The 16,104-nt window shown below is 36.1% G+C and overlaps 1 protein-coding gene across 1 annotated transcript in view; it reads right to left on the bottom strand.

Annotated features, from left to right (window-relative positions):
* Positions 1-16,104, bottom strand: part of LOC115879183 — a 33,175-nt gene that overhangs the window by 2,619 nt on the left and 14,452 nt on the right. Inside the window, 7 exon segments of the mRNA XM_030895875.1 lie at positions 5,566-5,806; positions 9,639-9,737; positions 11,084-11,244; positions 13,329-13,503; positions 14,946-14,986; positions 14,988-15,143; positions 15,691-15,897. Of these exon segments, the coding sequence (XP_030751735.1) occupies positions 5,566-5,806; positions 9,639-9,737; positions 11,084-11,244; positions 13,329-13,503; positions 14,946-14,986; positions 14,988-15,143; positions 15,691-15,897 (1,080 nt within the window).

Genomic DNA, 16,104 nt, shown 5'->3' with positions numbered 1-16,104 from the left:
CATGCAGTCTATCCACCTGCAGCAGGTCTCCTCTAATCCGAGGTTCCTTGTAGCTCTCGTCAGTGACTGAAATGAGGTGTTATCAAACGCCCCTTCTATGTCGAGGAATGCCCCTAAAAGCACTTCTCTTGTTTCGAACGTCGACTCCACTTTGCTTACTAGCTGATAGAGTGCCGATTCGGTTGATCGTCCTGCTGTATAGGCATGCTGGTCTTGGTGAAATGGTCTTTTTCCCATTATTTCATCCCTAACATACCTGTCCATTAGTTTCTCAAGAGCCTTTAGTACGAACGACATAAGACTGATGGGCCTAAAAGCCTTTGCCGTAGAATAGTCCAGACGCCCATTCTTGGGTATAAAAGCTACCCTGGTCAGCCTCCAAATTCTCGGTATATATCCTAAGGCCAGACTAGCTCTTAGTAGTGTACAAAGTTTGCTCGTCAGTAGGTCTGGTCCTTTCTGGAGCATTATTGGACAAATACCGTCCGGTCCCGGTGATTTGTATGGCTCAAATGAGCTTATAGCCCATTTTAACTTTGATTGGTCAATCACCCTTTTTGAAACCTGCCAGTCTTCCCTTGAGGCTCTTCTCGTGAAGTTCTCAAGTCCACTACTCTTCCAGGTTTCTGGGGATTGCTCCAAGGCTATTGATCTGGGAAAGTGTACCCGAAAGAGTTCGGTCAGCGTCTCTTTCCCAGTGGATGTGTATTCTCCTGCACTAGTTACAAGAGAGTTAATTGAGGTCTGAGAGTCCTTAGAGAGTATTTTTTGAAGTCTGGCACATTCTGAGGTACTATCAATGCCCTCGCAGTACCTCCTCCAAGATAATCTCTTTGCTCTCTTCAGTTCCTTGTTATATTCGGTCAAAGAGGTCTTATATTCCCCCCAATCGCCGGATCTTTTTGCCCTATTCCAGTTTTTCCTTACCTGCCTTCTCCTTGCCTCTAGCTGGACGGTCCACCAGGGTGTTGCCCGTTTGTGGCTTCTGACAGTCTGGGGGCAGTTTTCCTCAAAAGAAGATCTGATCGCGTCAGTCAATTGCTCCGCGACCAGTTCCACCTCAGTCGCATTCCTTACCATTGATTTGATACTCGTCAGTTTGCTAGTTAGGTCTGCCCCAAAGGCTTCCCAATTTGCATTCCGAGGATCACGGTAGGTTTCTACGGTCCTTTGTATTCCCGAGATTTCAAACCTTATGTGTTTGTGGTCCGAGCAACTCTCCTCCTCTGACACACTCCAGTTTTTTATGAAATTGCTAACAAAAGTGGTGGCTAATGTTAGATCTATAACTTCCTGCCTTTGTGTGGTCACAAAAGTAGGCCTGTTACCTTTATTCATTACGTCTAAATTATTTGCCATAAAGAATTGCAGCAGAGCTTCGCCTCTAGGGTTTGTGTCTGTGCTTCCCCAGAAAGTGTGGTGCGCATTTGCGTCCGAGCCAATGATCAACTGAGATCCATTTCCTCTGCAGTACCTCACTAGCTCTTCATAGTCTCTGGTGGTGGTGGATCAGGGTCATCGAAAGGAAGATAAGCCGATCCGATTATAATGTCCTTCGGCCCTTCTCCGTTCGTTTTTAAGTGTACCGCTGTCAGATCCCTGTTGCAGAATTTTAGTAAGGGCAGTACTTTTAAGTGTGTTTTAATTAATATGCAGGTCCTAGGTCTGTCAGAGGTTCTACTGTATATAAGTTCCACTCCGACTCCCTTTAGGCCTTTTATTTGACCCTGATTTATCCAGGGTTCTTGTATCAAGGCAATGTCACAGGTCTCCATTACCTTACAGAGGACAGCCGAAGCTGCCCTACTGTGGTGCAGGTTCGCCTGGACGACCCTCATTTCGAGACTCAGCGCCCGTCAGTGCCCGGAAGAAGACCCGTCCGAGCTTATAGTAAGCCTTGAACTGGGTCTGCCCAAGGGCACTAAAAGACGCTAAGTCGATGGAGAAGGCGATGGTTTGGCCATTCTTCTCCACCTTCCTGCTTAGTGTAAGCCAGTCTCCCACATTCAGGCTAGGGTTTTGACGCCCAAGCCAGGTCCTGACTTCACTTTCCTCGACTGTCTCTGGTATCCAGACGAGGACTTTTGGTCTCTTAGGAAGGTCCTTAGAGTTGACCGTAGTCAAGTCCGCCCCTTCCCAGAGATTGTTTAAGCCGGCTACAGTATGCTGCAGCCATTCTTTGGTGAGGTCGTTGGCACATGAGATCCAAAGAATCCCTCCCACGTACCTAGTTCCCTCAAACTGCGGCGGACTCTGGCTCCCTGAAGGTGTTTCAGTCAATGCCGCCAACAGCCTCGCTTGAATCAGGTCCGCTTGCTCCTGACTCAGTGTTGTCTCGGGATGGCGTCTGGAAATCACCGCCATCCTAAGTTCCCTTGAGGCGTCACTGTAAGAAACACCAGTCTGCACTTCCGTGCTCCTGGGTTTCTTCCTCAGACTGGCCACAGGTGGTGTAGAGGAGTCCGAGTGCGGTCTTTTTTTGCCCGTACTTTCCTCCTTTTTCTTGGCTGGAGTGGAGCAGGTTGACGGTCCGGGTTTGTCCGTTTTCCCTCCTCTCTTTGCCCTATATTTCTTAGCAGGGTTCTCCCTTGTCCAGGTTCCCTCTGCTATTTTTTTAGCTTTCAGGATCCTCTTTTTCTGTGCTCCTGAAATTCTCTTGTTCCGCAGGCCTATGTTTCCAAGTCCTGTGGTTATATTTGACACCTCGGCAGGCTGTTTCTCACGATCCGCAGACGAATCTGCCCTCGTTGTACTTGGCCCAGCGTCGGTGTCTGGTTCTGCTCCAGAGTCTTCCCTTTCGGGTTCTCCGGAACATTTCTTGAGGAGTCACTCATTTCTGAGTCCTCCTCGTTCGTTTTTTGGTTTTTATGTTCTCTGTCCATAAAGTTCCCACGAGTAGGGGTGAAAGAAGGTCAACGCCTGCAGAGCACCCAGTGCAGACGCAAGGCATGTTACTATGGGAGATTGCCCGGTATCCCATAGGCTCCGTTTGAGACACCCGTTTGAGGCACGGGTGCCATTCATCCATCGGCACGGATCGCGTGACACCTTGGATTAGCCTGTGTAATGTGTGTGTGTGTGTGTGTGTGTAAGTGTATGTATGTGTAAGTGTGTTAGTGAAGTGTGCTTTGTATTCTTCTTTGTCTGGCCTCTCCTCAGAGACCTGTTCGGCATGAGAGACCCTGCCAGTAGTTACCTACCGCCGACATAGCCCTCTGAGTCATTGAAGCACACAAGCCCCACCGGTCCGTCAAACCGAGAATACATAGGTGGGGAATATCATTACTTAGGTGGCTTTGATAAAAATTTACTTTTGAAAGGGCCATATGTAGTATAATACCGCGAATATCTGCAAAACCATAAAAAAATTGAAATACTATAAATACATCAAATGTTTCTAATTCTTCACTTAACAAAAATAATATACAGGGTGTTCCATGTAAAAAAAACTAAGAAAAAATATTTTATTTTTGAAGTGGAACTTTGAACATCCCGTTTAATTTAAGATTGAGAAATTTATAGCAAAGTAAGTACAGACCAAACTATAGTAAATAGTAAATACCTAATAGTGTTGGTTCCAGGGCATTTCTTGTATTTTTAATATTTTTCAATGAAATATATTTTTTGTATCAAAACAAATTTAATAATATCTAAAAATCATATAAAGTGATCAGAAAGGAAGCTAAAAATGCAATGAAAAATGCAATGAAATACAGGGTGTTCCATTTAAAGAAAATTATACCAATCCACTCACACATTTTTGACCCATCCTGTAGAAGTTATAGTAGTTAAGTACAAGGACTGTATATATTCTAAAGGACTGTTCGTTCGCGTCAAAACGCCGCCGTCGTAGTCGCCGTGGATGCTTACGTCACGCAGGGACCAGCGCTCCACAGTGCGGCGGATGGTTATTGTAGCGGGACAAAATCTCAGGAACGATGATTGGGACTTAAAATCTAAGAACGTAGCAAATGGTCTAGTATATGGCAACCATTTGGTTAAATTTTATTTATTAACAACTTAATTTATTAATAAATAAATAAATACGAGATAATAAAACTATAATACTATTCATACATGACACACAAAAACCGTACTGTAAACTATTGCCAAATACATAAAATTATGATATCAGGTGAAATACTCACAAAAAACTCTTTAGCAGTTATTTTTTAATTACTTGCTAATCTTGTGACACCCTGTATATTTTATTTTAAAAAATTCTATTTTAATTTGAAAATAATAAATAAGATAGATATTTTAATTTTAATATTAACACTCGGTAATTGTAAATTCATATTGTATAGTAAGTATCTAAGACAATTTTTTAAATTTTTATTAAAACTAGTAATAATTATTTAGTTTTATTATAAATTATCAGAAAGTAAAAAAAGGCTTTAGTCTCATATCGTCATGCTTTATTTAACTAGAACAGCATTTGGATGTTTTTGTCTTGAGGAAAATTGCCGAACTGACTAGTGGTGTCATTATTAGCTGCCCATACACGGAAAGGCCCGGCCTTCGGACTTGGCCTTGGGTCCGGGCCTTTAACCCAAAATACCATAGGCTTGCGTGAAAGGCAAAGTCCGCAGATATATTTTCGCAATGGTAAATTTGTCTTTCCGTGTATGGGCAGCTATTAATTTTTTAAACTCAGTGCCTTTCGATGGAGTTAAGGTTTCAACAATTACAGCAGCATCCTTACTCCCACTAGCCCTAAAGCTCATAGTACTTGCAAAACCCAATTCTTCTTTTGAATGCTCTTCAATTAACCCTTTAACGAGTCTTTGTTTCGTTTTTATACTATCCGATTGAAATGAAACTTAAGCTTGAACTCCTTGTGACTGTGACTACCTGTGTTGGTAACTATTGGTAACTCAAAAGATCTACGTCATTCAATATATCAATATTTGAAAAAAGTGAAAGTTTGATATCTGCAGAACAAAGGCACGAAGGATTTTAACAAATAATATACCTACAGTAGAAAAGTACATACCTTTGGCAATCTTCAACATAATTTGGCTTTGGAATAAAATGTATAAGCACTTTTAAATATTTTGTTTTCGTATGACTTCTGCCTTGCTGAGCAGAAAACGATCAAATTTGGTTGATAAAAATGTATCGAAATACAAAAAATATATACGACCAAAAAATAATTCATGCATTTTTATATCAATTGGAATGTCTACTATTTATTCTTATCAGTACACATTTTTGGCTTTTATTTCTAACCAAACGGTTTTGTCCCGCTAGATTTATCTTCCGCCGCACTGTGCGCTCGTCCGTCAAACGCAAAAATAACTGTCACTGTCTAAAATCTTTAGCGCGAACTTCAACTTGGTCCCTAGATAATTTGTTTCCTAAAATATTTTGATTAAAAGAAAATATCTAAACTGGGCAACGCTGTGCCGATCAAGCTTAATCACGTGACTAACAGTTTATTTGATATTAACTATACTTTCGGTTTGTACTTAAACAAAATTTCTAATTTTTTTTATTATAGGAGCTACAGATGCCCGACGCACTGTTGCAGAACCCTGTATTTAAATAATAGAGCTGTATTACTGTAAGAATCGAAGACAAGTTCATTTGTAAATCGGGTTTCTTGGATAGTTTTTGCATGGCTACGCCCAGAACTAATCTTTCCTCGAAGTTTAGGAAGTTCTTCTCGCAGTCTGTTGTCGGGACGTGTTGCACCGGTATTATAAGGGGTGTTTTCTCTAGGCAGGGTTGCGTGAAAGCCTCTTCGACGACGTCGCAAAATCGTCGATAGTCTACGCATTCTCTACGCAACGGAGACGCGAATCTGTAATAATAATTAAATACAGGAAGAGTGTATTCCGTTGCTTACCTTGGTTATGGTTTTATGTTCCGTTTCTATCGGTTTCCTGAAAGTTTTCTTATTACGGAACACGGTTCCTGAAAAATTCGGTTATAACCCTAAACAAAAAAAAACATAAATTGCAAAAAAGAAATAAGAAAAAGTGGTAAATCTTATAATATTAAATTTAACAGCGCTTTCAGATGGAGCGGACCAACGCAACGTACGCGCGGAGCGTCCGCGCGGATGTTTTTTCAATATAGCTCATCCGGACGGAGCATACGCGACCCATGTGAAATCGTTCATATAAACTCATGGTACTTGTTCGAAGTCGCGAACGCTCCGTTCCATCTGAAAACGCTGTAAGTCTTCCTGGTTGTCTGATTTTAATTGGCTATGTAGTAGTATTGTTTTATAAAAATTATTTTGTTGGTCGTGTTTACTATTTTCTAATAAACATGGCATTTGGAATAAAGAAGGGTTCATTGATTTCGTAAATATAACAAGATCTTTGCATAAACACCGGGATTCTGCAGAACATTTAAAATGTCAGTTAATGCTAAGAAATTAAAAAAAAATCAAAATACAATAGCCGATGATTTAGAAATAAACACGTTAGACTCTATAAGCTTAATTTTAATGGAAATGTTCGTTTAAATAGGCTTTAATGTGAATATAATTAATTAGTTAAATGACGATATTACTGATAAGTTTGCATCAATAAAGAACAGAAAAATTGAGCTGATTTACAAAAATTACTAAGGTTAGTAATATAAATAAATCAAATTTGTTTTGGTTAATTAGTAAACATTAATGTAATAATAATTAATGTAATAATTGAATATTAATTGAATGGCTCCTCAATTGTAACCAACAATTTTTTCAATATCGAAATTTTAGTGAAAAAAACGGGGGAAAAACGCTATACCTGAAAATTACAACCTTATTTCACGGAAACCTCTATTTTGAAAAAAAATGTCAGTTACAACGTTTTTCGGGGAAGCCATTCAATAATTACAGTGTTCGCCATAAAGTTGGATCCATATGGACGGTTTTTTTTGGTATTGGAGTTTAAAATGCACCAAGTCAAAGTTGAAACATAATTTTGTTAGTCACTTTTTTTAAAATAATAGTAATTTAACCAATTTTTAAAAATTTCTTTTAAATATTTTGTATTTGACAGCTCCCCGATGTTAGCTATAGTCTGTCCAACGAGAAGATCCTTGACAGTGATAGATGTGTCTGTCATTTTAATTTCAAAGTGGTTTATTTTATTTTACAAAGAAATAAGTTGGTACAACTGGAACGCATAGCAGGATATATTTAAAATTTGATTGACAAGATGACAAGTGATTACTTCAAAATATTGTGAAAAAAACTGTATAAAACCGAAAAAATGTAATCGAGTTATTTTATTTAATAAAAACGGTATGTGTTAATACAAAACAAACAAGAACAAGACACTACATACCAAAAAAACATAAAAAAGAACTATTATTTACTTTCAAGCTTTATGAAACTACCCGCATTTATGATTATATTTATCAATATAACTTATGTACAAATACAAATTTGTAATGTTCCACAGGAATAAATAAAACAACATAGGTAAATAAAACAAACTATTTTAATAATAATAACACCTACCAAATTTTATACCTTAAAGGTTGATTAATTAACTTTAATCTTAATTTTTTTTAAACCAGGACCTTTTGACATTATTTTTCTACATTACTAAAATCCATTATTTACCTCTCGTGTGATGTCGATATTTTACAGCTACTCCAGTTTTTAGTATATGTTTAGTTTGATCCTTCTACCATATACGAGATGCACTTATCTACGACGAAATGGTATACAAACTTTATCGATGGCAACTTCATTGGTGTATAAGACTTTCTGCCTGGACAGCGAGTATTAACCATAAACTGTGCTCTGGGTCTACAGTTAATTTTCACTCGATTTTTCCTCCACTTGACTTCAAAAGACACAAAACACACGTAATAATACGAATCAAAATGCATAATCTTCCAAAACGCAGGGTATTTAACAAAAGTTGACAGAAAATTATAACCTATAATTTGGCAAGACTTTGACAATCATCAAAAATGACAAAAATCTAAAGGCGAGTTCATACGCATCGGTGTTCGTTTGTCGTTCATCGTTCCGTCAAACCAATAAAAATGAAATACGATGTCATTTTTTAAATAAACCGATAAAACTGGTCAAAACAACAAGACACGACGCATGACGGATTTATATTTAAACCCATCCATAGATAACTTAAAAATTATTAGAAACTTTTTTTAGTAAAATAAATAGATTGGTATGGGACGTCATCTGCTTTTCTTCTGTCATCGTCTGTCGAAATCTTCCTGAGAAAAAAAATAGAGTATATCAACTTTAGCTTGGTGCATTTTAAGTTGTTTTCAAAGCAGAAGTGATTGCCACAAAAAGGTTTTTTAAAACTCTAATATAAAAAAAACGTCCATATGGATCCAACTTTATGGTGTAATGTTTATTATATTTAATTTAAATTTAATTATATTTTCACTGGAATGCAAAATAATGTGTTTATCGAAAACTGGTTGTATCTCTTTTTACTTAATGCGTTTTAGCCCAAACTAAAACGAAAATATTATAGGTATTAGTGTATAAATAATAACAAAAAAAATGTTAACAGAATGGTGAATGCAGCAAAAAATTTTCAAATAATATTTTAAAAAATGTTGACAAAATGGTGGCGCAATTTAAAACAAATTAACTCTTCACCTAATTTTTTACCCACGAGCCGCCATGCATTTGACGTTTCCAATATTTTACCAAACCGTTCCGTATCAAACCGATGTTTTTCAGGAACCGCTCTTTACCGTAGTTTATCGATCTGGTTCGCCTGGTTTTGCAACGGAATACAGCCTAAGAAGTTTATGAAAATCTATCCTAATATCTACAGATTGTTGCATTTTAGGTGCATTTGTTTTTTGCTCATCAATAAACAGAGAGCCGTACAATTTTCGCAAACCTGAATTATTTTTTGGTGAAAAAGATCTTTCTATGTGTGAAATGTGTGTGAAAATGACACTCTTAATAGAATGACATGTGATACGTCATTCTATTCAAAGTGTCATTTTCTATCGAATAAAGTAATATACCGAGGGTGCCATTTAAAAATCAAATGTTGTAGTCATTTCCGGTGAAACAGGAAGTGACCGAAAACAATTGAATACGTCTGTCAATCCTAATTTATGTCATATACCGTATGATCGAGAAAAAACGGCGTCAGCGATGGCTATGAAATGAAGATCGCTGTCATTTTATATGTTAATTTATATGGAAAATGTCATCGATCGTCATTTCCCACCCAACTGGACGCCGTTTTTTTTTCGATTATACGGTACTAACACACCAAATCATGTTTTATTATCTGAAAAAATAAAAAAGTTATAGGGGTGATCCTCTTTTGGGACGTATCCGGTATTACAGCATCTTTATTACGCGACTTTTAAAGATCTAATATTTTTATTTAACAAAATAATGTAATTTTACAAAATTGTTTGGAAATATTTAATGATTTTATTAACTACAAATACAATTCTGTAGTAAAATGCTACGTTTTCTTTTTCTGTCCAGTTCACTAAACGCAATACTATAATTGATAAAACCCAGGGTAAAAGTTCCAGTATATCTCTTTTATTACGTTTTTATTATTTATATTTATTCCAAAAACCATTCGTGAAAGACTTGAACCACATACACAAAAACTTCGTCGAATTTCCTCGTCGAAAGGTATTTCTGTATACATAACGTAGTTACTTACACATCTATTAATGTTTCCATTTCATTGCAAGTGAGCTCAAATCTACACGTCAACAAACCCCTTCGGAAATCTTCCCTACTAATAACTTGTTGATTGCACCTGAAAAAATATATAATATTAATAATTTAACTGTGTCTGTTATTTTAATATACTCGTAAATGTATCTATTAATTTTAAGACATAGTTTGTCGAGCTAGAGAAAGAACAATTTCTACAGACGATAGCCAAAAATGACAGAAAGTACTTTTGAATAAATTGACAGACAGCAACAGTCACTCTCATATTCTTTCAATTAGTAAACTCTGTCAAAATCACATCAATCATTTCTTTCTGTGAGACTATATAAAATACATTAATTTGAGGTGATTAAATCACATATATTAGTCTGCTAAACAGAAAGCGAGAGACATTTTCCCTACTGATAACTTATTGCTTGCACATGAAAAAATACAAATTTAAGTAGTTCTCTATTTAACTGATATTATTGTCTGTTATTTTAATTCAGATATATAGTCTATAAAATAAAAAAGTTATTTGATTCAACTAATAAACTCTGTCGGAATCATATCATTTCTCACTATGAGACTATACCGGGTGCATCTCGAAAGTTGCTTACCCCTATAACATTTTTATTTTTTCAGATGCAAAAACGAGATTTGGTATGTTAGTATATGACATAAATTAGGATTGATTGACGTATTCAATTTTTGGTCACTTCCTGTTTCAACGGAAATGACTACAGCTTTTGATTTTTAAATGGCACGATCGGTATATTTCTGCTTTATTCGATAGAAAATAACACTCTGAATAGAATGACATATCATATGTCAACTTTTGACATTTTCGCTTTAAAAAAAAACGAATTTTAGATTTCAATCGATAGTGCCATGGTTATGTTAAAAACATCAATTTTTAATCAAGGACCCTTACAAAAATAGATTTGATCGTCTAATGTTTTTCGTGTCTTGTCCTGGCCGGTTAAAAGATGCCCAAATCGTATTTTTAATCATATATCAAATTTTTCAAATGGAACAAGGGTGATTCATTAGCATATTTCGAAAAAGCATTTTATTACGAATAATTTGGTACCACAAACTTGGTATTTCGAGCCAAATTATGGTAATGCATGTTATAATTTCAAATAAACCATATACGAAAATGTCAAAAGTTGACATATGATATGTCACTCTATTCAGAGTGTCATTTTCTATCCAATAAAGTAGAAATATAACAAAGGCGCCATTTAAAAATCAAACGTCAACGAATCATAATTTATGTCTTATATTAACATACCAAACATCGTTTTTTTTACCCGAAAAAATAAAAAAGTTATAGGGTTGAGCCACTTTTGAGACGCACCCGGTATAATATACATTAATTTGATGTGATTAAATCACATTAATCTGCTAAATAGAAAGCAATAAGTGGTCTATTTTTCTACTAACCTGTCGAAATTTCTCATGAATTCTAAAACTCTTATCCTCTCTCTAACGACTTTCCCTTTGATTTTGGCCATGATTTGAACAATATCCTTCTCTTGTCTAGAAGCCGGTTTTGTCGGTTGTTCGGAATTTAGACGTTTCATGTCTTTCAAGAATCCGACATACTGTTAAATAAACGATCAGATTAATTTTAGCAGCTTTGTGATTCTAGTAAAAAAATAGTATATCGCTTCGTAATGATTCTATTAATTAGAAACCGGTTTTTATTTAAGAATCTGTTATTTATAAATAACAGTTCTCAACAGTTGTTACACATGACATGTGACACGCCTTATTAAAAAAATAACAGATATTGAAATAACAGTACGCTAAGAGCGATCACTCAATGTGTAACATGATCGAAAAAATAATACTGCGCAAGCGTTGCCTTGTAAATAACGATCGATAACATTCATCATATAAGTTTGCATATAAAATGTCATCAATCATAATTTCCAAATCAACCATCTCGATAAAATACACATACCTGAAAAGTCTAGGGATATTACAATTTTATCCACCCATCGTCAGTAATTTAATTATTTGCATTTCTGATATAATAAAATTGAAATAAACAAATAGTTTACAGGACGTATTGGAAATAAAAATGCGAAATTTACCGAATTTTTCAAATTTACCTTGATTTTTATCGAACTCAAAAAAATACACACATTTCTTTTTATTCTAAACTGTAAATAAAAAAAAAGATAAAAAAATGTTTACTTAATAAAGGGTATGGCCTCCTCTACTGTTCATTACAGCCCTACATCGTCTCTCCATGCTCCTGATCAGGTTGTCGATCTCTTCTTGAGGTACAGCCTCCCACGCTGCATTCACGGCCCGAACCAGATCCCTACGAGTTTCACGAGGCATACCCATTCTCAAAATTCTTCTTTGGACCGCGTCCCATACTCAGGAGATTGTGCCGGCCAGGGTAAGATGTTTAATTGATGAGCATTGATAAACTCACTTACCACTCTGGCTGTATGAGGCCGTGCATTGTCATGCATGAGAATGAAGTTTCTCCCAAAATCATTGGCATATGATAACACGACTGGCTCAAGAATTAAATCACGATATGTGATTCCTGTTAGAAACCTTTCAAGAAAAACGAGATCGGTTTTTCGGCCTAACTGGACTCCTCCCTAGACCATAACTGTTCCACCTTGATAAGGGTGCACTTCCTGAACATGATCCAACCGAATAAGATCTCCCTGTTCTCTCCATACCCTAAGCGTTCTCGAATCCGGATGAATTCCAAAGCATGACTCATCCGTGAAGAGAACATTGGTCCATTGTTCATTCGACCACTGAACATGATCTTGAGCCCACAAATATCGTACCTCTCGATTTCCTCTCGTTAAGGGTTGAGCTCTCCAGGGGCGTCTGCTTCTTAAGTTGACCTCTCTTAATCTATTGCGAACAGTGTCATGACTAACGGTTACATTATGTGTTTCCTGGAGAATTAAACTAAGCTCTGGTGCTGTAAGAGTCGGTCGGCGTCGAGCATTTAATTGTAAAAAATGATCTTGCTGAGGGGTAGTAATGCGATGTCGCCCTGTGTGTCTTTCTGCAACATCACCACTTTCACGGTAGCGTGCACTTAATCGCGATATTACACTTTGCGTTGTATTTAATGCTCTAGCTACGTCGATTTGGCGCATTCCAGCTTCGAGCATACCCATGGCCATTAGCATTTCGTCTCTGTTAAGATGTCTACGCTCCATAATGTCGTTTAATACTAAACAGAGTTATTTGAATGAATTCTGGCCAGTTATCATAAACTCATAGCCAGTACAGGTTAAATTCGAACAATTGATGCTAGGTGCTTTTTAGACATTTGACAAAAAAGGCACAAACACTTCTGCAAATATCCCAAATTTAGAAATAACTAGTGTGACTACTTCGTTTCAATCGAAGTAGAAAGAATCGGCCTACCAATATGTGGTTGTTTATTCAAAACATTTATTTTTAACTTTAATAAAATGATATCCCTAGATTTTTCCGGTGTGTGTAACAGAAACCTTTTGTTTTAAACTTTTTCCAAATAAGTAAGTAGTAATGCAAAACAAGTGTTTGAGTAACAGTTGCAACTGTTATTTTTAAATAACAGTTGCAGTTATTTTTCAACTGTTATTTAATCAACTGTTTATTCAGCAACTGTTATTTAGAATTAATCTTATTCCCCGATGATATTGTAATGTTTTACCAAGGGTTCGTCGCTGGGTTTTGGCTCAACCTCCCTCAAGAACCAGAAGTAATTGAAGCCCATGTCGTTGTTGAACCTTTCCTCCAGAGCAAATAACTCGTCGTCCGACAACAAGATTCCGTTGGAGTTTAACGCCTGTCTCATTTGATTTCGACTGACGTGGCCGTTATTGTGCCTACATAATAGAAAAAAACGATACTAGGTATCATAAGGGTATCATGGATAGAGTGAGTGGTATCATGAATAGTCCAATAACTTTAGAAAAGAGCAAATTTGACGTTGATTTTGTAAATTTAAATTGATTTTGTTAAAAATTTGATAGTTTGTTGTGGAAAAGTGTAAATTATTCGTGCAAACTGAAAAAAATGACTAAATCCAACAAAATGGATACTCATCATAACAAATTTGTGGATAAGAAATAAATCGATTTAATTTTTTTAATTATATATGCGTTGTTATTTAACAAAACTGTTATTTTAGAAAGTATAGTTTGCTACGCTTGTTACTTCCAAAAAATAACAGTGCGCTCACAGAGCATTTATGTGATGCAAAGTTAGAATCGCCGCGCCCTATAATTTTACCAAGCTCGCAACAACAGTTATTTCTAAAAAATAATAAGTTTAAAAATAACAGTGTAGTAACAGCGATTGCTGGCAAGAATTCTACCAATCTGGTGACAAAAATATCAGTCAATATATGTCCAAAAAATAACAATGTGCTGATATAGAAATTGTATCAAGTTTGCAACAGCGGTTACTTTAAAAAAATAACAGGTATATAAATACCAGTGTGCTCTGTTCGTTGATGTGTCGAGATCGATTTGCAACGGAATTGTACAGGGTGGGTCAAATTCGACGCTTTTAAATGGAAACACCCTTTTCTATAGCAGATAGACGAAAACTAATATTGGTGTCTGGAGCTCAATTTTCATCAAAAACATGATGTTGAAAACCGCACATCAGTATCTGTTACCGTTTCGGAGTTACGGGGTGTTTTTCAAAAATGTGAATTTTTAACAAATCGCTGTAACTTTTTTGCTATGGAAAATTTTGTATTTCTATGAAAACATTTCCAAAGCACCTTTTTACGTGGAATTTAATGGTTTAAGTATATTTTTTTTTAAATTAATAATTTAAGAGTAATCAACAGAAAAACTGATTTTTTATTTGGGACACCCTCTATATTTTTAATTAACCGAAAAGAATTTAAAATTACCTTTCCAAAAATATAGCACACTTGATATTTTGTTATATTCCCCTTGGAAATACAGAATTTTTAAAAGTTCGCCACTTTTAACTAGTAGGCTTTGGACCCCTTATTGATGATATGCCCTTAATGGAACTCGAACACATATTTTTCCATCAAGACGAGGCACCGCCTCAGAACGCTGAAGTTATGAGCAAGTTATGATCCCAGCCGTTGGCCGTCGAGGCCGCCTGACTTAGTGCCCATGGATCTAATCCTATGGATACATTTGCGGAAGAATAAAGGTTCCTTATTCTTCCGTATAATCTAGACAAGAATTAGAAATACTTAGCAGTTATGAGAGGGTATCTTTCACCCCCACAGAGTTAATGAATTCCGCGAGAAATGTTCAGAATACGTGATAATATGTACTTGTCGAAATCTTTAAAAACCGGTTTCAGCAAAATCCTTCTGATTAATGATCTTCTGTTTCACTTTGTACACGGCATCCTCGCAAAGATTCCTGTGTTCTGTGTTCACCAATTGCCAATTTTTTCCGCCCAATTTTGGCAGATCTCGAACTTCTTTTGGTGGGGGATCAACTTTTAGAGTTGGCGTTTTCTCGAGTTCCTAGAAAGACCAATTTAATATATGTATCTGTCATCAATTAGAAGTACACAAGAGTTTTGTTCGATGAGAAGACTTCTAAGAGATGAGACGATTTCGACAGACGACATTGAGAAAAATTGATAGAAAGAACAGTTTACCATTGAACTAAAATGATCTATGACAACTGTCACTGTTACAATTCTATTGTTGAACAGACTATATTTTGATTTTTTTGAGGGCGTTTAAAGTACCCAGTAAAGTACCGTATGATCGAAAAAAAACGGCGTCCAGTTGGCTGGGAAATGAACATCGATGACATAAATTTACATATAAAATGACAGCGATCTTCATTCCATAGCCATCGCTGACGCCGTTTTTTCTCGATTATACGGTACTTCAAATACCTACTGTGTATTTTATGGATGGAAGTATTTCAATCATCTAAAAGTATTTAAAAATTCTAACAAAGTATGTTGTTTGCCTAATAAAAATATATTATACTTCAAGACTTGAATTTTAGACTAAGTTTTCTCAAAGATTGTTATATTTTATTATTTTTTATACATACTTTAACTGTGAATACGTGGTCGATATCATCCTCAAAAGTCCTCCAGCACACTCTGGTAGGATCACAGGGGTCCCTGTATTGATTGATCACCGCCTCTACATCAGGCAGTGACAGGAAAAACCTTTGCTTTCCACTTAGAGCCAGAGCATCTAATCCTCTGTGAAACTGGTCCACAGTTATTCGTCCGGAATTCAACAAATCGAAGTGCTAGAAATAAAAAGAAGAGAAATACTATTTTTAAGGTCAAATTTGATAGATATACTAAAATATACAGCACGCCACTGCAATAATATTTGATTTTTTGTCTATTTAATAAACATTCATATTAAATTTTATTATACCGGGCGCGTCTCAAAAGTGGCTCATCTCCATAACTTTTTATTTTTTCTGATAAAAAAACGAGATTTGGTATGT

This window comes from Sitophilus oryzae, unplaced genomic scaffold (genome assembly GCF_002938485.1).
Source record: "Sitophilus oryzae breed Bouriz unplaced genomic scaffold, Soryzae_2.0 scaffold_1576_pilon_pilon, whole genome shotgun sequence".
In the NCBI taxonomy this organism is placed as follows: domain Eukaryota; kingdom Metazoa; phylum Arthropoda; class Insecta; order Coleoptera; family Curculionidae; genus Sitophilus; species Sitophilus oryzae.
Note: the sequence above shows the minus strand (reverse complement) of the source record. Positions and strands in the feature narration are given on the sequence as shown.